The 23,937-nt window shown below is 42.3% G+C and overlaps 1 protein-coding gene across 49 annotated transcripts in view; it reads right to left on the bottom strand.

Annotated features, from left to right (window-relative positions):
• The window catches only part of LOC128929312 (uncharacterized), a 58,031-nt gene that overhangs the window by 25,494 nt on the left and 8,600 nt on the right, over positions 1-23,937 (bottom strand). For 24 of the 49 annotated variants that reach the window (XR_013524739.1, XR_013524763.1, XM_078344955.1 and 21 more), the window contains 9 exons: positions 22,376-22,434; positions 21,010-21,082; positions 18,796-18,891; positions 14,979-15,145; positions 14,084-14,180; positions 12,080-12,138; positions 10,902-10,999; positions 3,631-3,818; positions 505-593 (listed from right to left, as the gene is read on the bottom strand). Coding sequence is in view for 32 of the 49 variants with exons in the window: in XM_078344955.1 (XP_078201081.1) it covers positions 505-593; positions 3,631-3,757 (216 nt within the window). In the remaining 17 variants the exon portion in view is untranslated. Of the gene's footprint in view, positions 1-504; positions 594-2,807; positions 2,904-3,630; positions 3,819-4,939; positions 5,061-10,302; positions 10,448-10,901; positions 11,019-12,079; positions 12,139-14,083; positions 14,181-14,978; positions 15,146-18,795; positions 18,892-21,009; positions 21,083-22,375; positions 22,435-23,937 lie in introns of all 49 variants that reach the window. The other 25 variants (XR_013524753.1, XR_013524745.1, XR_013524741.1 and 22 more) reach the window with 12 other exon arrangements.

Raw genomic sequence — 23,937 nt, 5'->3', positions numbered from 1 at the left:
GGCAAAAGAGAGAGACCCTGCCTCAAAAAAACAAAGTACAGGACCAGCTGTTACAATGAGCAGTAACTTCCTACTATCCCTACACTAAGATAGAGTGACCAAGCAAGGGATTCCCCACTAAGGCTGAGATCCAGGCCCCTTGGAGAGGGCACAGTCATGAGTAATTCAATGGCAGAAGTGCTGCATTACCACATGGTGGAACATGCTAGCAATATGCCCTCTGCAATTTGCTGAAAATCCACCATCTAGGGTGCTAGCTTAACCTATCAGTAAACAGTTGTCTCACCGCAAAACCACCCAGGCAAATGCAGAGAAACTGCTGGTCACTGCCTGCTGCTAAGCACCATGCAGGGCAGCAGCCTGGTGCAGCAAAAGCTCAGCGCCTGTGAAGATGTGCACACAACTAGAAACAAAAGCCTCTTAGAACGCCCCTTACAACAGCACCATGTACTGACAACATTTAATAATACACCAGTTGACAGAGGAAGCATTTAAGGAACCCACCTCTATGTCTGCAGAGCAGGCAGTGAAGGGTGAATTTGGAACTGAGGAGCAGTCATTGGATGAATAGCTGGTACCTGACACATTTCCATCTACCAAAGAACGAAAGGAAGAGAGAAAAATGAGATAAAAAACAGGCATGGTGGTTCACACCTGTAATTGCAGCAGTTTGAAAGGCCAAGGCAGGTGGATCACTTAGGTCCAGGAGTGGACCAGCCTGGGTGACATAGAGAAACCTTGTCTCCACTAAAAATAAAAAAAAATTAGCTGAATATGATGGCATGTGCTGTAGTCCCAACTTCTCAAGAGACTCCTGGGTTCAAGCAATTCACCTGCCTCAGCCTCCCAAGTGGTGGGGATTATAAGTACGCACCACCATGTTCAGCTAACTTTTGTATTTTTAGTAAAGACAGGATTTCACCATGATGGCCACATCAGTCTCAAACTCCTGACCTCGTGATCTAGCCACCTCAGCCTCCCAAAAGCTTCTGCTCTGTCTTTGCCCACTGAATCTAAGAAAACTAAGCTAAAATAAATTTTGTAACCAAACCAAAATGAAGCTAAGTGGTGTGGTTACTATACTCAAAATACTTGAAATTCCCTTCACCCAAAAATAACTATCTGGAAGCCAAGAATGGCTATCTGGAAATCAGCATCCTCAGAGTACATTTCAGGGGCAAACTAGAATATGTCAGTGTAAACTATGAAAGTCCAGAGCCTTTGTTTGAGTAAGACTAGGTGCAGCAAAACCATGGGCTCCGTGCATGATTGGTATTGTAGAAGAGGCCACAGGGAGTAGAATTAAATATGACACCCTCAGCTGGGCGCAGTGGCTCACATCTGTCATCCCAACAATTTGTGAGGCCGAGGTGGGCAGATCGTTTGAGGTCAGGAGTTTGAGAGCAGCCTGGCCAATATGGTAAAACCTCGTCTCTACTAAAAATATAAAAATTAGCCAGGCATGGTGGCAGCTGCCTGTGATCCCAGCTACTTGGGAGGCTGAGGCAGGAGAATCACTTGAATCCAGGAGGCAAAGGTTGCAGTGAGATGAGATCACACCACTACACTCCAGCCTGGGCAACAGAACAAAATTCCATCTGCAAAGTTTCTTCTAAACTCAATTTAAGGCACCATGTACCACAAACCAGAGAGCAAGAAATTAAATAAATTTTAGCCTTTTTCATGCTATCCAATTACATCTTGGTCAGTTCACAAATATGTTTCAGCCAATGCTAAAGGAGGTTTTCTCTTTAGGAGTCCTCTTCTCACTTCACCCTGCTTAACACAAGACTTCACACACAAAGAGAATGGAGACAGCCCCGCTTCAGGACATGCTACACAGAGAGAACCGACTGTCCAAAAAACAGAGGGCTCCACACCCCTCTGACAACTCCACAATGGACCAGCTACACACAAATGCCTGAAGTAAGGAAGTCCATTAAGAAAAGGAACAGTTGGTGAGATCAAGACTTCTGACCCAAAGGGCCTGCAGCTGGTCTGATGATTCATCAAAAAGTCTGAATTTAAATGAAGACATACTGGACTGTGACACATAATAAAAGAACTGAAGAAGCAAAGTGTCGATTTGGGTTTCCTTTCCACTGTATACAGCTCCAGTGAATGGAGAAGTGAGCACGCCTGTGGTACTCCTGACACATCTGGGATAGTTCCCATCCACAGTGGTCAGCCTTTGGGAACATGCACACATTGCAGGGTCATTGCCCATCTGTGCTAACCTAGAATGTCCACATAAAAGCTTCTGTTTAGAGACTGGAGAGAAAAATGTCAAACCTGTAAGCCCATGAACTGTCTCAGCCAGGGGGAACACATGAAGGAAACACTACAGAATCTCACATCAGAAGCCTAATTTCAGGTTGACCTCTAAAGCTTTACGATTGTGAGTAATCAGCTTACTTTCTCTAGGCTCTGTTATTGTCACATCAATAAGCAGAAAAGCAGACTGAATAGTCTCCCAGATCAATTCCAATCTTAACATCCTCTGGCTTTATGATTAAAGAATGATACTAATTAATAAGGTTGAAACTGTGGCTTAACCCCAATAGGAGCCTGCTGGGATTATGCTAAGCAAAACTAGTCCACATGGACAGAGCCATTCTGACCACATCCCTCCCTATGCCAGCTATCATACAGATATGCACCACTGGTATGGGAAGTCCCTTCCACACAGGACTGACTGATTCAATAATAGGCTGATTTAGTCATTCAAACAACAAATATTTACTGAGCACCTTCTAGGTATTTAGGGTTACAACAGAACAAAACACAAAATCCCATCCCTTACTTACATTTTAGTGAAGGAGGAGGGGGAGTCAGACATCAAATAGGAAATATAATGAAGGATATATTTTATGTAGGGCAGTGCTGGGATTCACTCAGGGTGGCTGGAAAAATATTAAGGGAAATATTAGGAAAGTATAGAACACAGTCTCAAACCTTTGGGAAGCCAAAAAGTTTTAATGAGCCAGGCTGAAGACAGCCAGTTCTTACATTCGAGCTTTAAGTCATAAGGTGAAGATTAAGATAATAAAAGCTTCCCTGGCTAAGTCTGTTTACCCCACATTCCTTTTTCTCCACTCCATTTACTCATGTAAACTTCATGCTAGCTGCTCCTCTAAGGGGGAGGTTGAAAAAGAATTACTTCTCAATGGTGTTTATTCTGGACCTCAGAACCAAAAGTTTTTATCATTCTTAAAACCACTCTTTTAACCATGTTAATTATCCACAAGCATGTTAACTTAAAACCTCTGTTACTCCTTCTGTACTGAATAAATGCAAGAATGAACAAGGAGTCAATTAGCTGCAATCACTCTCTAAAAGCTGATGACACCCTAGCCCAACTCTTACACTGTATTCTGTATGGAAGGGCATATTTTATTCATCTGATACTTACACTAAATTAATCTTAGTGAAACTAAGTGAAACAAAACGTGAAATTGTAAGTACAAAGTGAAACTAAGTGAACTAAATCTTAGTGAAACTAAGTGAAACGAAACGTGAATTGTAAGTACAAAGAAGTCATGATGAGAGGGAGACAAAAGGCCCAAATTAATCAAACTAATGTCTTCTTAGGGAAGACACCGAATTTGTGTCTGCAGGTTATCATCTTACCTTTTAATAACAAATTTAATTTGATTGCCCACTTGAATGATGTTTTCCAGCCTTGGGATTCCCTATCATGAGGGACTTCTGAAAGAAATGTCTTCCAGTACTTCTTCCACACACAGATCATTTGCATGTCCTTCAAATTTTTGGTCTTAAAAACAATCTTCAAAGATTAAACTTTGTTTTTCAATATCCTTAAACAGAAGAGAAAGAAAGAAAATCATTATAGACAATAAACAACATAACTGAAGCTAGTGTGCAGTGGCATGATCTCGATTCCTTGCAATCTCTGCCTCTCGGGTTCAAGCAATTCTCCTGCCTCAGTCTCCCAAGTAGCTGAGATTACAGGTGCCTGCCAGCATGCCTGTATAATTTTTGTACATTTTTAGTAGAGACAGGGCTTAACTATGTTGGCCAGGCTGGTCTCCAACTCCTGACCTCAGCTGATCCACCCACCTTGGCCTCCCAAAGTGCTGGGATTACAGGCATGAGCCAATGTGCCCAGCCATAAACACTATTTGGAAGCAGCTTTTTGCTACTATCTGCTCGTGACTGCAATAACCCTCCTCCATTGGCTGCCTTACGGTAGCGCATTTCAGGCTACACTTTCATCTGCACGGCAGCCATGAGATCAATGTTCTTTACCCCTTCAACCTCGTGAGCATGCTATTTAATAAGAATTAACTTTCCACAAAGAATTCATGGAATGGGAATGAAAAATAGTAAGCAGAGGCTGATTGAGATTAAAAGAGGCAGAACAACCAACGTTATCACGTGAAGACTGTTTAAAGCCAGATTTAAAACAACATGTTTTCAGATAATGAGGAAATGTGATACTGTTCACATAAGAGTAAGGAAACTCGACTAAGGGCTACATATGAGCTGACACCAAAAAATTATTGCTAAATTTGTCAGATATGATGAGGGAGCGGCTGTGCGGGGATGCACACTGAACAGATAAAATGATGCGATGACTGCGATTTGCTTTATAATGTTCCTGCAAAGGGAGGTAAAAGAATAGCAGAACAAAATGTGGACAATCTTAATGGTCACAGAAATTGAGAAACGGGTATTTTAGTGTTTATCATACTATTTTCTCTACTTTTGAATAGGTATAAAAACTATAATTTAAAAATGTTTTTAAAAAAAATGGTCGGGAGCAGTGGCTCACTCCTATAATTCCAGCACTTTGGGAGGCCGAGGCAGGTGGATCACTTGGGTCAGGAGTTAAGAGACCAACCTGGCCAACATGGTGAAACCCTGTCTCTACCAAAAATACACACACAAAAAATTAGCCAAATGTGGTGACAGGTACCTGTAATCCCAGCTACTCAGGAGGCTGAGGCAAGAGAATCACTTGCACCCAGCAGGAAGAGGCTACAGTGAGCCAAGATCATGCCACTGGACTCCAGCCTGGGCAACAGAGTGAGAATCTGCTTCAAAAACAAAAACAAAAATAAAGCAAAAATTAATTTACTATTCCCTGCTCTGAAGCCACATCCTAACAGAATTCTAAAAAGAAAGATTCTAGCAATTCACATGGTGCTATTTATATAGAGATCTCCCTTGCACCTTTGTATGTAAATTTAAATATTTTGCAACCTGATGGCTCAGAGTGGTTCAAAGCTGGGCATGCTAACACATGCCTGCAGCCCCAGCCACTTAGGACACTGAGGCAGGAGGATAACATGAGCCCAAAAGTTCTAGTCGCGCCCAGACAACATAACAAGACCTGGTTTCTTTAAAAAGAAATGGGGAGCTGTGAGGGAGCTCATTGATGAATTATTTTGGTGACATCAACAAGTGCTATCAAAACACTACAAAATCCAAAATTACATCTACTGCCAGATTTTTCTCCTTACTTCTGGACTCATTTATCCAATTGCCTCCTCTACCTCCACACCTCAACTTGAAAGAGATTAACTTCTTTGATCTTAGATTGGCTTTCCTCTAACATCTAAGATTTGTATTAAATTCTTACTTCATGTTATTAGCACCAAATCTGAAAGGATCTAGTATAGGAACTCTGTGAAATAAGAAACACACAGAATGAAATAGTTATCATATCTGGAAAAAGAAATATGCCCATAAACAAACAACAGTAAAAAATTAGAGGCTTTCAGTCACACTAAAGGATGATGTTAAATAAAATTATTCTGTCGATTCAACAAGAAACTATATAAACCTAATTCTAACAACCTTTCTATAAAATAAAAAAGAACCAATTGTTAAGAGCTGAGAGTAAAAAGTGGAAGTTTTAGAAAGAGGTGAAGTCAACTGCAGAAGGTGCCCATCGCATATCATAAAGGCTGCCCCAATCACACCCATCCCCCTTATTCCACCTAGTATCACCTGAGGTCAGGAGTTCAAGACCAGCCTGGCCAACACAGAAAAACCCCTTCTCTACTAACACAAAAATTAGTCTTGTATGGTGGTGGGCGACTGTGAGGCAGGAGAACTGCCTGAACCCAAGAGCCAGTCAGACAAAATCACACCATAGCACTCCAACCTGGGTGACAAGAGTGAAAACTGTCTCAAGAAGAACAACAACAAATTCCTTTGGGAAGGCTTTCTTCATAGAGATCTTCAACATGAGACTGGAAAAAAGGGTATGGAATCATCACCGGACCTTTGGCTTTTACAGCTTGAGGTATAAGGACAAAAAGAAAAAGGGATCTCATTTAAACACAATTTACAGGAAAGAATCATTATTGAATCTGTATTGCTCTTTAACTTTCTTTTCTTGAAACAGAGTTTCACTCTTGTCGCCCAGGCTGGAGTGCAGTGGCACGATCTTGGCTCACTGCAAGCTCCATTTCTCAGGCTCAAATGATTCTCCTGCCTCAGCCTGCTGAGGAGTTGGGATACAGGAGCCTGCCACCACCCCCTGCTAAGTTTTGTATTTTTTTGTAGAGACAGAGTTTCACCATTTTGGCCAGGCTAGTCTCGATCCCCTGACCTCAGGTGATCCGCTCATCTCAGCCTCCAAAGTACTGGGATTAGAGGGATGAGCCACTGAGCTGCCTGAGCACTTTCTTATGTTATTAAATAGCCTAACCCAGGTAGGGGCAGTGGCTCATGTGTGTAATTCCAACAACTTTGAAGAACAAGGTAAGACGATTGCTTCAACCTAGGAGTTCAAGACTGGCCTGGGCAACATTGCTAGACCACCTCTAATCTCTACAAGAATTAGGTCAGGTGTGGACCACATCCAGCTAAATTTTTTATCTTTTATAAAGACAGGGTTTCATCGTGTTGCCCAGGCTGGTCTCAAACTCCTAAGCCCAAGCCATCCTCCTACCTCGGCCCTCAAAGTGCTGGGATTACAGGGCTCAGGAAGCCTCATGTTTTAGTTAAGAAGTCTCCTACTCTTGCAGACTTGGATAGTTTTCTTTTTGTTCTTTTAGGCAGGGTTTACCTCAGTCTCACAGGTTGGAGTTCTGTGGTGGGATCATAGCTCATTGCAGCCTTGGACCCTGGGGTTCAAGTAGCTGGGAGGCTGAGGTAAAACTACAGACACAGGGTCACACCATGTTGCCCAGACTGCTCTTGAACTCCTGGACTGAAGGGATCCCCCTACCTCAGCCACACCTGGACACAGTTTTCTATTTTTGACCTACATAAACACTGTACCGGATCAGAGTTTGTCAACTGCCCTTTTCCAGCCCGCAACACACAGGACCTAGCTGAGACACTGCAGTTACCAGGCTTCGCTCTGAGGAGAAGGCAACACATCTCCAGGCCCATACTGTCCCTGTGACTTCCCTGAAAACCCACCCTTGTGACATCACAGAGTCCCCCTCAGATGAAGCCAATCAGAACTCTAAAACAAAATGTCAGTTGCATGCCAGTCAGATGTGGGCAGTGTTCATGTTTCAAAAGCTAACACTGGCATGATTTAGTGTTGGACCCAGAAAAATGAAAGATAAAAATATGTAAAATAGGCACTGAGTACAATGGCTCACACCTGTAATCCCAACACTTTCAGAGACCAAGGCAGGTAAATCACAAACTCAGAATTTTGAGACCAGCCTGGCCAATAAGGAGGCTGAGGAAAAAGCACTGCTTGAACCCAGGAGGCAGAGACTGCAGCCAGCCGAGATCATGCCACTGCACTCCACGCTGGGTGACTAGAGTGAAAACTTTGTCTCAGAAAAAAACAATCCTTTGGGAAGTCCTTCTACATAAAGATCTTCGACGTGAGACTGGAATAAAAGTACAAGATCATCCTGGACCTTTGGCTTTTACAGCTTGAGCTGTAACTGAAAAAAATATATATCATTTAAATACAGTTTGTAGAAAAGAATAATTATTCAATCTGTATTGCTCTTTAATTTTTTTTTTTTTTTTGACGAAGTCTTGCTCCGTTGCCAGGTGGGAGTGCAATGGCACAATCTCAGCTCACTGCAACCTCCATCTCCCATGTTCAAACAATTCCCCTGCCTCAGCCTCCTGAGTATTTGGGACTACAGGTGCCTGCCACCACGCCCAGCTAATTTTTGTACATTCAGTAGAGATGGGGTTTCACCATATTGGCTAAAATGATCTTGATCTCCTGTCCTCATGATCCACCTGCCTTGGCCTCCCAAAGTGCTAGAATGACAGGCATGAGCCACCATGCCCTGCATTGCTCTTTAACTTTTATAATTCGTTCCTTACTTCTGTTATTGTAATTGAGTCCAAAAAATAGTATTAAAGAAATAAAAAGAACCCCCCCAAATGCTAATATTCTGATTATCAAAGTCTACAGTAAAATATCCCATTACAGCTGGGTGCGGTGACTCACACCTGTAATCCAGCACTTTGGGAGGCTGAGGTCAGTGAATCACATGAGATCAGTAGTTCGAGACCATCCTTGCCAACATGGGAAAACCCATCTCTACTAAAAATACAAAAACTACCTATGTGTGGGGGCAGGTGCCTGCAATCCCAGCTACTCGGGAAGCTGAGGCAGGAGAATCACTTGAACCCAGGAGGTAGAGGTTGCAGTGAGCCAAGATCATGCCATTGCACTCCAGCATGCCGGACAAGGGGGAAACTCCAGCTCAAAAAAAATTAAATAAAATAGAGAAAGAAAAAGAAAGAAAGAATCCCATTATTTAAGCCAATGTAGATACAGTCAGACTTTCTCTAACAGTCTGAACCAAAGTATAAGGCCAGAAAAGCATACCAGCTAATGTTATTTAATATATACAGTTCTCAATGGAAAATGTAATATTTTCAAAACATAAACATTAGTGTAACCTTATTGGACTTATAAAAATAATTTTTTTAACTAATAGAAACCGAAGATTCTCCTGAACGGCAACATTTCAGCTAGCATTTATTTACTCAAGATTGAAATAATACAACATTTATAAAAAGTCAAGAACTGGGATGGGCACTGTGGCTGATACTTGTAATCCCAGCACTCTGGGAGGCCGAGGTGGTCAGATCACCTGCCTTGGTCTCTGAAAGTGTTGGGATTACAGGTGTGAGGTCTGGAGTTCGAGACCAGCCTAACCAACATGGAAAAATCCCGTCTTTACTTAAAAACAAACAAAATTAGCTAGACATGGTGGTGTACACCTGTAATCCCAGCTACTTGGGAGACTGAGGCAGGAGAATTGCTTGAACCCAGGAGGAGGAGGTTGTGGTGAGCTGAGATCAAGCCATTGCACTCCAGCCTGGGCAACAAAAGCTAAACTACGTCTCAAAAAAAAAAAAAAAAAAAAAAGAAAAGAAATTCAAGAGCTAGTCATTGAACAGGCTCACACCTATAACCTCAGCATCCTGCAAGGCCTAGGTGGGTGGATCACCTGAGGTCAGGAGTTTGAGACGAGCCTGGCCAACATGGTGAAATGCCATCTCTACTAAAAATACAAAAATTAGCCCGGCATGGTGGCATGTACCTGTAGGCCCAACTACTACAGACACTGAGGCAGGAGGATCGCTTGGACCTGAGAGGTGGACATTGCAGTGAGCTGAGATCATGCCACTGCCCTCCTCCCTGGGTGACAGAGCAAGACTCTCTCAAAGAAACAAAAAATGTCAAGAGCATGGGAAGTAGTAAAATTAAACATAACCGACAATCTCCCATCAGAATAGCTCCATTTTTTGCTATCATTATGTCTTAAAGTCTATTTGCTGAACATTGACATTTGTACTAAAGTTTTAAGTGCACCATATAACACATTAGTGCTGAGTGAAGTTTAATATCCTTTGCTGTACACTAAACTTGAATATCATACTTACAGATTAAAACAAAACTATCTTTCCCTAAGGTAATTATCACTAATGCTGCTTTAAAATTATAAAATGCAAAGATTTTTTATAATGTCACAACAGCTGCAAATTATTGTCTTTAAACAAAATAATCTAATAAATCACCGTCACAAAAAAAGCCCCACAACATAATCTATTTCATCTTATAAAAAAGCACTTACATTTATAAAACGGTTAGAGTCAATTTATAATACTTTAATAGCAAATTATTTTTACTTAGAATAGTACTAAATTAACAATACGATAAAAGCATAGGCCACGTGTGGTGGCTCATAGCTGTATCCCAGCACTTTGGGAGGCCCAAGCAAACGGATCGCTTGAGGTCACAAGTTCCAGATCAGCCTTGCTGACATGGGGAAAGAAACCCCACATCTACTAAAAATACTAAAATCAGGCAGGCGTGCTGGTGGATACCTGGAATCCCACCTATTCGAGAAGCTGAGGTAGAAGAATCACTTGAACCTGGGAGCCGAAGGTTGCAGTGAGCCGAGATCGTGCCGTTGCATTCCAGAATGGGTGACAAGAGCAAAACTCCAGCTCAAAAAACAAAATCCCATTACTTTAAGCCAATGTAGATACAGACAGACTTTCTACAACAATCTGAACCACATCATAAAGCCAGAAAAACACGTCAGCTAATATTATGTCATACATATAGTACTAGATGGGAAAGGTAATATTTTCAAAACATAAACATCAGTGTAACCTTACTGGACTCAGAAAAACACTTACTGGAGTTATAAACATAATTTTTTAAAGTAACAGAAACAGAAGATTCTCCCGAACTACAACATTTGAGCTAGCATTTATTTACTCAACATTAAAATAATACAACAGGTATAAAAAGTCAAGAGTTGGGCCAGGTGTGGTGGCTCACAACTGTAGTCTCAGCACTTTGGGAGGTGGAGGCAGGCAGATCACCTGAGGTCAGGAGTTCAAGACCAGCCTGACCAACATTAAAAACCCTTGTCTCTACTAAAAATGCAAACTTAGCTGGGCATGATGGCACATACCTGTTATCCCACCTACTCGGGAGGCTGAGGCCGGAGAATTGTTGGAACCCAGGAGGCGGAGGTTGCCATGAGCCAAGATCACACCATTGCACTCCATCCTGGGCAACGAGAGTGAAACTTCATCTCAATAAATAAATAAATAAAATGAAATTCAATCACTGGCCAAATGTGGGTGGCTCATACCTGTAAGCCCAGAATTTTGGGAGGCCAGGGCAGGTGGATCATTCGAGGACAGGAGTCTGAGAGCAGCCTGGCCAACATGGTGAAACCTCATCTCTACTACCTATGCAGAAATTAACTGGGCATGGTGGCAGGTGTCTGTAATCCCAGATTCTTGGGAGGCTGAGGCAGGTGGATCACCTAAGGTTAAGAGCTCAAGACCAGCCTGGCCAACAGGGTGAAACTCCAACTCTACCATACAAAAATTAGATGGGCATGGTTGTTTGTGCCTGTAATCGCAGCTACATGGGAGGCTGAGGCAGGAGAACTGCTTGAACCCAGGAGGTGGAGGTTGCGGTGAGCTGAGATCACACCACTGCACTCCAGGATGGGTACCAGAGCAAAACTCCATCTCAAAAAATAGGAAGAAGAAGAAGAAGAAAGAAAACAGTTGCTATGGGGAGACCAGAAATATGATCTGCTGGCAATCCTTCCATTTTAGGAAATCTAAACAGTGTGAGTCCATCCTGTTTTGTCCCTCTCCACTCCAGAAACAAAACCAGTAACCGAATCCATTCCATTTCTTTCAAAACATATCTAACAATTAAGAGATGATATGCATGGCTCCATACTCTAAAAGGAAACCTTATGTCCTGGGTATCACAGACAGTTGATGAATGCTTGTTCACTTGACTGGTGTAGACTTCAATAATAAACGTTCAATGCACTATGCCAGATAAATATTGCATCTCAGAAGTAGAACAAATACTGTTATATTAGTTCTGTCTACACATAAGTGCAATATTTACACATATTTATAATGGGTTAATACAAACAAACGGAGTTAATTGTTCTAGACAGTAATAGAATTTGGACAACGTGAATTCTCCTGTCCTGACACATAATTAGTAGTTAGAGGCATTTTATTTCACGTGAAACGTACCGTTATAAAATCAATGGTAAGCATTAAATAATTATTGCACACGATCTTCTCATCTGAGTTAATACTGAAGACCTACCTCCTGAAGCTGGTTTATCAAGTTGTAAATCTTCACATGTAGAATTAGCAAGTTCATGTCTGAAAGGTGAGAATAAACATTTACTATTCACTATGCAATATTCAGCAAAGTATTATCCACTAGTACATATTTAACATTTAATCATCAAGGGTGGTTTTGAAAAGAAAAGACAGGCTGGGGGTGATGGCTCAGACGTGTAATCCCAACACTTTGAAAGACCGAGGCAGGCAGATCACGGGTTGAATGTTTGAGACCAGCCTGGCCAACATGGTGAAAGCCCGTCTCTATTAAAAACACAAAATTTAGCCTGGAGTGCCGGCAGGTGCCTGTAATCGCAGCTACTCAGGAGGCTGAGGCAGGAGAATTTCGTGAAGCCAGGAAGCAGAGGTTGCAGTGAGCCAAGATCATACCACTGCAATCCAGCCGGGGTGACAGAGCAAGACTCTGTCTCAGGAAAAAAAAAAATTAAGAAAAGGTCATCTGAATGCTTGAGCACAACTAAATCTACAGAGTAACAAAACAAAATAACAATTGCAAATTGTCTCATCACGTGCTTCATGGAGCATGTGTCCTCACAAGTAAAGTGGTAACTTGGCAACATACAGCTCTTTTGAAGCATACTCCAAATATCTTTAATGGGATCCTTTAATACCACATTGCATTCAAGGCTATCTCCTGCTCAACATCTATAAACACAATCATATATTCCCTCATATGCTTTAAAAGTCTCAGGCCTAAAAACAAGACATGGATACTATTTTCTTCCATCTACCAAAGAAGGAAGGGAAGAGACAAAAGAGAGAGATAACCAGGTATGGTGGTTCATACCTGTAAATCCCAGCAGTTTGGGAGGCCAAGGCAGGTGGATCACTTGGGTCCAGGAGTTTGAAACCAGACTGGGCAACATAGTGAAACACTGTCTCTACTAAAAATACAAAAATTAGCTGAGTGTGGTGGCACGTGAAGGTAGTCCCAACTTCACAAGAGGCTAACATAAAAGGATCATGAGGGTCTGGGAGTTTGAGGCTGCAGTGAGCCATGATCACACCACTGCATTCCTGCCACGGCGACACGGTGAGATCTTGCCTCAAAGGAAGAAATGTTGGTGAAAATGTAGAAACTGGAACCCACATACATTACTGGTTGGAACATAAAATGGTTTAACCACTTTGGGTGTTTCTTTTCTTGTCATTTTCATTTTATTTTTTTAAATAAAGACAGGGTCTTGCTATCTTGCCCAGACTGGTCTTTTTTAACTCATAGGCTCATGTGATCCTCACACCTCAGCCTCTCATGTGGCTGGGATTACAGATGTGAGTCACCACACCTGACTGGTATAACCGCTTTGGAAAACAGTTTCTCAAAAGCCTAAATGTACAGTATCATAGACTGCAACGATTTCTCTCCTAAGCATTTATCCCAGAGAAATAAAAATATATGTCCACACAAAAACTTGTACATGAATCTTCAGAGCACTATTATTCATAATGGCCAACACATGAGAACAACCCAAATGTTCATCAACTGATGAACAGATAAATACAATGTGGTGTGACTCTACCATGGAGTATATTGTTCAGCCATAGAAGGAAAGACATACTGACACATGCCATGACATGAAGAAACTCTGTAAACATTGTGCTAGGGGCGGAAAAAAAAAAAAAAAAAAAGCCAGCCACCAAAGTTCCCCACGTATTGCACAATCCTATTTCTATAAAAGGTCCAGATTATGCAACTCTATAGTGACAGAAAACAGATCAGCAGTTGCCTATGGGAGCACAGGGGTATAGGGGGAGTATGAACTAATGGCAAAGAAATGTAGATTTCTCTATAGGGTAATGAAAGCTTCTAAAATTGATTGTGGCAACAGATGCACAGCTCCATGAACACTCTAAAGACCACTGAACTGCATACTCTGATGAATCAATTGTAAGGTATGCTAACTACATTTCAATAAAGCTGTTATTTAAAATAAATAGGGGGCTGGGCACAGGTGGCTTGTACCTGCATATAATCCCAGAACTTTGGGAGGCTGAGGCAGGAGGACCACTTGAGGCCAGGAGTTAAAGACCATCTTGGGCGACACAGCATGATCCCATCTCTACAACAAAAAATAAAAACATCAGCTTTGCGTGGTGGTGTACATCTGTAGTCCCAGCTACTTGGGAGGCTGAGGTGGGAGTATTACTTGAGTTTGGAACTATAGCAAGCCGTGATTACACCTCTGCACTGCAGCCTGAGTGACGGAGCAAGAAAAAAGGAAAGAAAAGAAATGCAAGTTTATAAGACTTTGTGAGAGTAACCAAGTTTGAGGAGAAACAGAAGAACAAAAGAGCACTGGATATTGAGGGTGGCTGGCTGGTGAGGTGCAGCTGCTAACTGGCTTCTGAAAAATTTGTTAGTAAAATTACAGCTCTGGGGATAAGTCACACAGGCAAATGGTGAACGTTAAATCCCTTACAAATGCTCGTCTTTCTTTACATGCCTTCTGGTGAAAATTCTTAAGGGCCTAAATAGCAAGTGGTCTGAAATGATAGCAGCTGTTTACTAAAGAAATAACATCAAAAACAAAAACTTAAATGGTTTTCTTTGATGGAACTTATAATACTTTGCTTTTACTTTCTCATTGATCTTCAATGAGACAGTAACTGAATATGCTTTCTTACCCCAAAATGCTCAATAATTTTTCATTGTATTTTTCTTACTATTAAGCCCCCAGTGACAGGGTTCTTGTCACACCCAATTTTGCACATCTAATGCTTATACTAAATAAATGTTTGTTCAATAAGTGAATCTAAATATTAATTGTAAATACAAAGAAGTCATGATGCGATGAGAACAAAAGGCCCATCTTCATCAAGTTCATCTCTTCTTAATTTGTTTCTGCAGATGATCTTACCTTTTAATAAAAATTTAATTCAGTTGCCCACTTGACTGATGTTTTCCAGCCTTGGAATTCCATATCACGAGGGACTTCTGAAAGGAACGTTTTCCGGTAGTCCTTCCACATACAAATCATTTCAACGTGCTTCAAAGTTTTGGTCTTAAAACAGATCTTCAGAGATTCTAAAAGATAAAACTTTTTTAATACCCTTAGGATGACAGAGAAAGAAAATTATTATAGAATATAAAGAATACAACCTAAGTAGTATTTTTTTTTGAGAGGGAGTCTTGCTCTGTCACCCAGGCTGGAGTGCAGTGGCATAATCTCAGCTCACTGCAACCTCCACCTCCCAGATTAGCAATTCTCCTGCCTCAGCCTCCCAAGTAGCTAACATTATTGGCAACTGCCATCATGCCTGGCTAATTTTTGTATTTTTTAGTAGAGACGAGGTTTTTCCATTTTGGGCAGGATGGTCTCAAACTCCCGATCTCAGGTGGTTCGCCCATCTCGGCCTCTCAAAGTCCTGGGATCACAGGCATGAGCCATCGCACCCAGCCTGTAAATACTATTTGGAAGCAGCCTTTTGCTACTCCCGCTGGTGACCTTTAATAACCCTCCTCCATTGCTGCTGCACACTGGCACATTTCAGGCTACACTTTCATCTGAGCTGCAACCACAAGATCAATATTCTTTACCCCTTCAACCTTGTAAGCATTCTACTTTAAAAGAAATAACTTTCCACAAAGAATTCATGGAATATGAAATAACAGTAGTAATCAGAGGCTGGTTTAGATTAAAAGAAGCAGAAGAACCAAAGTTAGCACAAGAATATTGTTTGGATCCAGATATAAAGAAAACAATGAGTTGAAACCAAAAAAATCATTGTTAATTTTGTCAGACGTGAGGAGACAGTGGCTGTTTGGGGATGTGCACTCAACAGGTAAAATGATGTGAAGACTGTGATTTGCTTTACAACATTCCTGCAAAGGGAGGAAAAGAAATAGAGCAAAATGTAGGACAATCTTAATGATCACAGAAATTGAGGAATGGGTATTTTAGTGTTCATCGTACTATTTTCTCTACTTCTGAATCGGTATAAAAACTGTAATTTAAAAACGGAAAAAAATAAAATAAAATAAAATGGCCAGGCACCATGGCTCAAGCCTGTAATCCCAACTCTTTGAAAAGCCAAGGCAGGGGGATAACTTGGGTCAGGAGTTCGAGACCAGCCTGGCCAACATGGTGAAACCCTGTCTCTACCAAAAAAAAAAAAAAAAACCTGAGTGTGGTGGCAGGCACCTGTAGTCCCAGCTACTCAGGAGGTGAGGCAAGAGAATCAGTTGAACCTGAGAGGCAGAGGCTGCAGTGAGCTACTGCGCTCCAACCTGAACAACAGAGAATCTGCCTTAATAAAAAAAGTAAAAATGAATTTACTAATCCCTGCTCTGAAGCCACATCCAAACAGAACTCTAAAAACAAATATTCAAGCAATTTACATGGTGCTATTTATATACAGATCTCCCATGCACCTCTGAATGTAACATTTAAATATTTTGCAACAGGATGGCTAGGAGTGGCTCAAACCTGTGCATGGTGGCGCATGGCTGTAGCCCTAGATACTACTTCGGAGACTGAGAAAGGAGCATAATTTGAGCTCAGGAATTCTAGCCCAGCCCAGAAAACATAACAAGACCCTGTTTCTTTAAAAAGAAAAGTCAGGGAGCTGCCAGGAAGCTCACTGATAAATTATTTCGGTGCGATCAACAACTGCTATCAAAACACTAACACAAAATCCAAAATGATATCTATTGCCAGACCTTTCTCCTTACTTCTGCGCTCATTTACCAAACTGCCTCCCCCACCTCCAAAACTCAACTTGAATGTCAACTTGAAATTTATTTATTTATTTATTTGTTATTAGACTGGCTTTCCTCTAACATCTAAAGACTTGTCTTAAATTCCTACTTCATGTTATTAGCATCAAATCTGAAGGGATCTAGTGTAGGAGCTCTCTGACATAAGAAACACGTGTTTTTGAGAAATCACACAAAGCGAAATAATCATAGCTATAAAAAGAAATACACCCATAAATAAGTAACAGTAAAAGGTTAGAAGCTTTCAGTCATACTAGAGAGTAATGTTAAATCAAATTATTCTGTAAATTCAACAAGAAAATATATAAACCTAATTCTGACAAACTTTCTATAAAATAAAAAAGAACCATTTGTTGGGGTTGAGAGTGAAAACTGGAAGTTTTAGAAAGAGGTGAGACCAACTGCAGAATGTGCTCATCACGCATCACCAAGGCTGTCCCAATCACACCCTCTGCCTCGTTATCCCCCCTATTCCACTTCTTTCCCAGACCATAACCCCTTCTCCATAGTAAATATGGACCATAACTCCATATTTACTATGGAGATACTTCCATAGTAAATATCTCCTACTTACTACATATTTCCCCAGCAGATTAAATGCTCCAGAATGCATGGGGCAGGGCACTGTCTTCCACACTGCCCAGTTTCCAACACCTGACTCACAGGTACCAAATCACTTCAGGATTACGAGGTTGGAAGTAGTGATTATTTCCTCAATACTTGCAGTGGTTCACAGCAATGAAAATCCTAAGATTTCCTTTCCCCTTTCGGGGACCATAAAGACAGCAGCAATACTATCAGAGGCATTTGAACCAGAGCAACTCCATCTACAAGAGGAGCTGGGTAAAATGAGGCTGAGACCTACTGAGTTGCATTCTCAGATAGCTAAGGCATTCTGAGTCACAGGCTGAGGAAGGAAGTCAGCACAAGATACAGTTCATAAAGACCCTGATTAAATGGGTTGCAGTAGAAAAGCGGCCAGCCAAAACCAAGATGGTGACGAGAGTGGCCTCTGGTCGTCCTCACTGCTACTACACTCCCACCAACACCATGACAGTTTACAAATGCCATGGCAACATCTCAAAAGGGGAAGCATAAAAATAATCCATTCCTGGCCAGGCACGGTGGCTCACACCTGTAATCCCAGCACTCTGGGAGGTCAAGGTGAAGGGATCACTTTAGGTCAGGAGTTTCAGAGCAGCCTGACCAACATGGTGCAACCCCCATCTCTACCGCAAATATAAAATAAAATTAGCTGGGTGTGGTGGTGCACACCTGTGATCCCACCTACTTGGGAGGCTGAGGCAGGAGAATCACTTGAGAACCTGCTTGAGAAGTAAACAAGACAGGCATGATCTGGGCTGTCAGAGCCACTGTGCTGAAGCAGGAGGAAAAAGTCAGCCAACAGCGCTCTGTGGAAAATGAAAGGCGGATGAGTCAGTGAGCCTTGAGGCTGAGGTGAGACAGTGCTAAGTGAAGACCTCCCCAACATGGTGATGTTTCAACTGTGATGGTAATAGAAAGGAGACGCACAGAAAGCCCTCAACTAACAGCAGTCCACAAACATCAGTCCTCAGCGCAACAGTGCCAGGAGGCTGTGACCTGAGAAGAAGAAAGGCACACAGATGACCAGAGTGGCTGGCACAGAGCAAGCAATCCACAGACGGCATGTGGGAAAAGCAGAGGAACGGCAGAGGGCAGTTCACCCATGCCCCTGCAGACCCAATCAGGGGCTGTGACGTTTACTCCAAGTACAGTGGAAGGCACTACATATGACAGTCCAGAGAATGACAGGCTCCACCTCCTACTTTCAATGAGCCTGACCTGGCTGCTCTGTGGCATGGCTCTAACTGAGCACTGGAGGGCAGTGGAGGAGGATGGCACAGAACCTGGGCTTTGTGTTCGGCCAGATTCAGCAGGCCTTGCTAGGCTGGATATGGAAAGGGAGACAATCATACCTCAGAGTAACTCCTGGGCATCTGGCTTGGGCAGCTGGTAGACCGAGAAGAGCTCATGGAGAGGGAAATGGGGACTTGGTCTGGGACACATGAAGCCTGAGGAGGGGTCAAGCAGATAGGTCAATATAGAGGTCTGGTATGAGGAGCATCTTCAGGGCCAGGAATGAGAGTCTCAAAGACACAGACAATATAATATTTTTAAGAGGTGGGCAGCGTGGGATTATCTGTAAGACACAGTAAGAAGAGAGAAAGAGGCTGGGCAAAGTGGCTCATGCCTATAATCTGAGCACATGGGGAGGCCAAGGAAGGCAGATCACGAGGTCAGGAGTTCGAGACCACCCTGGTCAACATGGTGAAACCCCATCTCTACTAAAAAAATAGAAAAATTAGCCAGGCATAGTGGCAGACATCTGTAATCCCAGCTACTCAGGAGGCTGAGGCAGGAGAATCGCTTGAACCAGGGAGGCAGAGGTTGCAGTGAGCCAAGACTGCGCCACTGCACTCCAGCCTGGGTGACAAGAGAAAGATTCTATCAGAAAAGAAAGAGAAAGAAAGAAAAAAAGAAAGAAGGAAAAGGAAAGAAAGAAAGAAAGAAAGAGAAAGAAAGAAAAAGAAAGAAAGAAAGAAAAAAAAGAAAGCAAGCTAGCTCAGGATGAATCTGCTGGCTGGCACTCTCTGGTCTAGAGAGGATGAGGGCAGGGGCCTTGAGAGACTGAAAATGAGACAGAGAGAGCCAAGGAAGAGTCCACAAGATTTGAACATTTTTATAAAAAATCGGGGGCAGAGAACAATAACCTAGAATTCTGTTGAGAAGCAGAATAAAAATGGGCCAGAGAGCAACTTTGGGTGGCAAAAGATGTTGAGTGAAAAATTAAAACTAAGTATTTTGAAGTGTTGATGAAGTATTTAAGGAACAAGATAGAAAAGACAGGTTGGCTGAGGTTGTACCTTCAAATGCCCAGTGGTGGCTACTGCCAAAGCTCTCTCCGTTAGTACAGAGTGGCACCCAGGCACAGGTAAAGCCCAAAGAAAAGAGGCTTCCCAATGGTGTCAACCCTCCTGCAGAAAACCTTTGACTCTACAGAAAAATTGACTCAGTAAGAAGCATATGTGCTTCCATTACCCGACTCTCTCCTCTTACGTAGGAGTAAAATTTCCATAATCCATGCATATTAAAAACTGTAGGATGGCCAGGCATGGTGGCTCACATCTGTAATCCCAGCAATTTGGGACGCTAAGGCAGCTGAACCACCTGACGTCAGGAGTTTGAGACCAGCCTGACCAACAAGGCAAAGCCCTGTCTCTACTGAAAATATAAAAATAGCCAAGTGTGGTGGTCATGCCTATAATCCCAGCTAGTCAGGAGGCTGAGGCAGAAGAATCACTTGAAACTGGGAGGCAGAGGTTGCAGTGAACTGAGATCCCGCCATTGCACTCCAGCCTGGGTGACAGAATGAGACTCCATCTAAATTTTTAAAAAAGGAAAGTAAGAGCGTCCAGGTGTAGTGGCTCATGCCTGTAATCCCAGTATATTGGGAGGAGGGGGAATCAACTCAGGTCAGGGGTTTTAGGCTAGCCTGGCCAAAATGGTGAAACCCCATCTCCACTGAAAATACAAATATTAGCCAGGCATGGTGGCAGGTGCCTACCATCCCAGCTATTTGAAAAGCTGAGGCAAGACAAACGCTTGAACCTAGGAGGTGAGGGTTGCAGTGAGCCAAAACAGTGCCACTCTGCACTCCAGCCTCAGCAAAAACACTGAAACTCCATCACCAAAAAAAAAAAAAAACAAAACAAAAAAACCAGTAAGAGAAAGCCTGAGCTGAGTCCTACTCATTGTATTTACTTTCCTAAGATAAAACATGAAAAACATTACCACCAGGTGTGGTGGCTCACATCTGTAATGCCAGCAGTTTGGGAGGCCAAAACGTGGGAATCACAGAATGAGGAGCTCAAAACAAGCCTGGCCAACATGGTGAAATCCATGCCTACTAAAAAAAATACAAAAATTAGCCATACATGGTGGTGTGTGCCTGTAATCTCAGCTACTCGGGAGAGCGAGGCAAGGGAATTACTTGAATCTGAGAGGCGGAGGTTGCAGAGAGCCACTGTACTCCAGCCTGGGTGACAGAGCAAGACTCCATATAAAGAAAACAAAACAAAACAAAAGACATCACTCAGTAATATACTTTAAAGGAGGAAAAGAAGGCTTACCAAACTTTTTTGCAGAAAAGCCGATCCACTGTCTTTCTTAATTTGGTGATTCTGGCACACTATTCTTCCTTTGCTGTTGAAACCACAAAAATACAAGTTTTCCAAATGTAATGGGTTTACTAATTTGGGTTGTTAAATATTGTTATTATTATTATTTTTTAAGACAGGGTTTCACCATGTTGGTCAGGCTGGTCTTGAACTCCCGACCTCAGGTGATCCACCCACCTTGGCCTTCAAAGTGCTTGATTACAGGTGTGAGCCACCATGCCCAGCCTAAATATTATTACTATAAAATAGGCAGTATTTTTTCATTCCTGTGACTAAAATTATTTCTAAGATTCCAGAATGTACTTATTACTGAAACAATGATAACACTGAACAAAAAAAGGAAGAACCAGACATTCATTAAAGCTGGAAAAAAGCAGAACTCGGTGTGCTCAACAACAGCTACCAGGCCAGGCACAGTGGCTCACGCCTGTAATCCCGGCACTTTGGGAGGCCGAAGCGGGCAGATCACCTGAGGTCAGTTCAGGAGCAGCCTGGCCAACATGGTGAAACCCCATCTCTACTACAAATACAAAAATTAGGCAGCCATGGTGGCAGGTGCCAGGAATCCCAGCTACTTGAAACATGAAGTAGGAAGATTTGCTTGAACCCAGAAGGCGGGAGGATACAGCAAGCTGAGATCATGCCACTGCACTCCAGCATGGGGAACCCAGCAAAATTCCATCTCAATAAATAAACAAACAAGCAGACAGACAGACAGACAGCTAGCAGGCGACATTTGCTATGGGGAGACTAGGGACATATCTTGCTGGCAATCTAAAATTTAGATTTTAGTAAATCTAAACAGTTTAATTCCATACTGTTTCGTCCCCACACCACGCCAGAGCCAAAACTAGTGAGAAGATCAATTCTATTTCTTTGAAAATGCATCTAACAATTAAGACATGATATGTATGGCTCCACACTCTAAAAGGAAACCTTCTTATGTTCTGGGTATCATGAGGATTTGACGAATGCTTCCTCAGTTGACTGGCATAGACTCGGAACAATAAACTGTTTGATGCACTGTGCCAAATAAATCTTGCATCTGAGAAGTAGGACAAAGATTGTTGTTTTACTTCTGTCTACCCATTAATCCAGTATCTACACGTATTTATAATGGGTTAATACAAAGAAAATGAGTTGACTGTTTTAGAGAGTATTAGAATTTTGACAACATGAATTCTCTCATCCTGGAAAATAATTAATAGTTAGAGACGTATTATTTCATGTGGAAGCTATACCATTAAAGAAATAAATGTTAATCATTAAATAATTATTGCACATAATCTTCTCATCTGACTTAAGACTGAAGACATACCTCCTGAAGCTGGTGTATCAAGCTGTAAAACTTCAGTTATTGACTTCATAAGTTCAAGTCTGAAAGGTGAGAATATTTAATATTCACTAGGCAATATTTTGCAAAGGAATATCCATTAGTACATATTTAATCACCGGGGGTGGTTTTAAAAAGGAAAGACAGGCTGGGCACAGTAACTCCTGCCTGTAATCCCAACACTTTGGAAAGCTGAGGCAGACAGATCACAAAGTCAAAAGTTTGAGACCAACCAGGCCAACATGGTAAAACCCCATCTCTACTAGAAACACACAGCTCAGCTGGGCGTGGTGGCAGGCACATGGAATCACAGCTACTTGGGAGGCTGAGTTGGAGAATTGCTTGCACCCAAGAGGGGGAGGTTGCAGTGAGCTGAGATCACATCACAGCACTACAGTCTGGGTGACAGAGCAAGACTCCCTCTCATAAAAAAAATTAAGAAAAGACAATCTGAATGCTTGAGCACAACTAAATCTTCAGTTGAGGTTTCTACAGAGTAACAAAAAAAAAATTGCAAATTGCCTCAGAAGTTGCTTCACGGAGCATGTGTCCTCACAAGGAAAGTGGTAACTTGGCAACACGCAGCTCTTTGAAGCATACTACAAAAATCTCAAGTGGGATCCTTTATTATTGCATTGCATTCAAGGCCATTTTCCTCTACCTATCTACAAAAAGAATCATATAGGCTTTAAAAATCTCAGGCCTAAAAGCAAGACATGGTACTATTTTCTTCAGCAAAAGCAGCACAACATTGTAAGAGAAAATGTAAGTTGCAGCCAGCCAGGTGTGGGCGGTGTTCATGTTTCAAAAGCTAACACTGGCATGACTGACTCAAGGCTGGACCCAGATAAATTAAAAACGGGAAGATAAAAAATACAGAAAATAGGCTGGGCACAGGGGCTCATGCCTGTAATCCCAGCACTTTGGAAGGCCAAGGAAGGTGTATCACAAGGTCAGGATTTTGAGTCCCCATGTGGAGACTGAGGCAGGAGAACTGCTTGAACCCAGGAGGCAGAGGTTGAAGTGAGCCGAGATCATGCCACTACACTCCAGCCAAGGCAGCAAGAGTGAAAACTCTGTCTCACAAAGGAAAAAACATTCCTTTGGGAAGTCCTTCTACATAAAGATCTTCAACGTGAGACTGGCGAAAAGGGTATAGGATCATCAACAGACCACTGGCTTTTACTGTTTGAGCTATAAGGACAAAAAGAAAGGGAGATCATTTAAACACAATCTGTATTGCTCTTTAACTTTTTATTTTTCAGACGGAGTCTCGCTCTGTCGCCAGGCTGAAGTGAAGTGGCACAATCTCAGCTCACGGCAACCTCCGTGTCCCGGGTTCAAGTGATTCTCCTGCCTAAGCCTCCTGAGTAGCTGGGACTACATGTGCCCGCCACCATGCTCAGCTAATTTTTATACTTTTAGTAGAGACGAAATTTCATCATGTTTGCCAGGATGGCCTCGATCTCCTGACCTCGTGATCCACCCACCTTGGCCTCCCAAAGTGCTGGGATTACAGGCGTGAGCCACTGAGCCAGGCATTGCTC

This window comes from Callithrix jacchus, chromosome 1 (assembly GCF_049354715.1).
Source record: "Callithrix jacchus isolate 240 chromosome 1, calJac240_pri, whole genome shotgun sequence".
Taxonomy (NCBI): Eukaryota; Metazoa; Chordata; class Mammalia; order Primates; family Cebidae; genus Callithrix; species Callithrix jacchus.
This window is presented reverse-complemented; position numbering and strand designations above follow the sequence as displayed.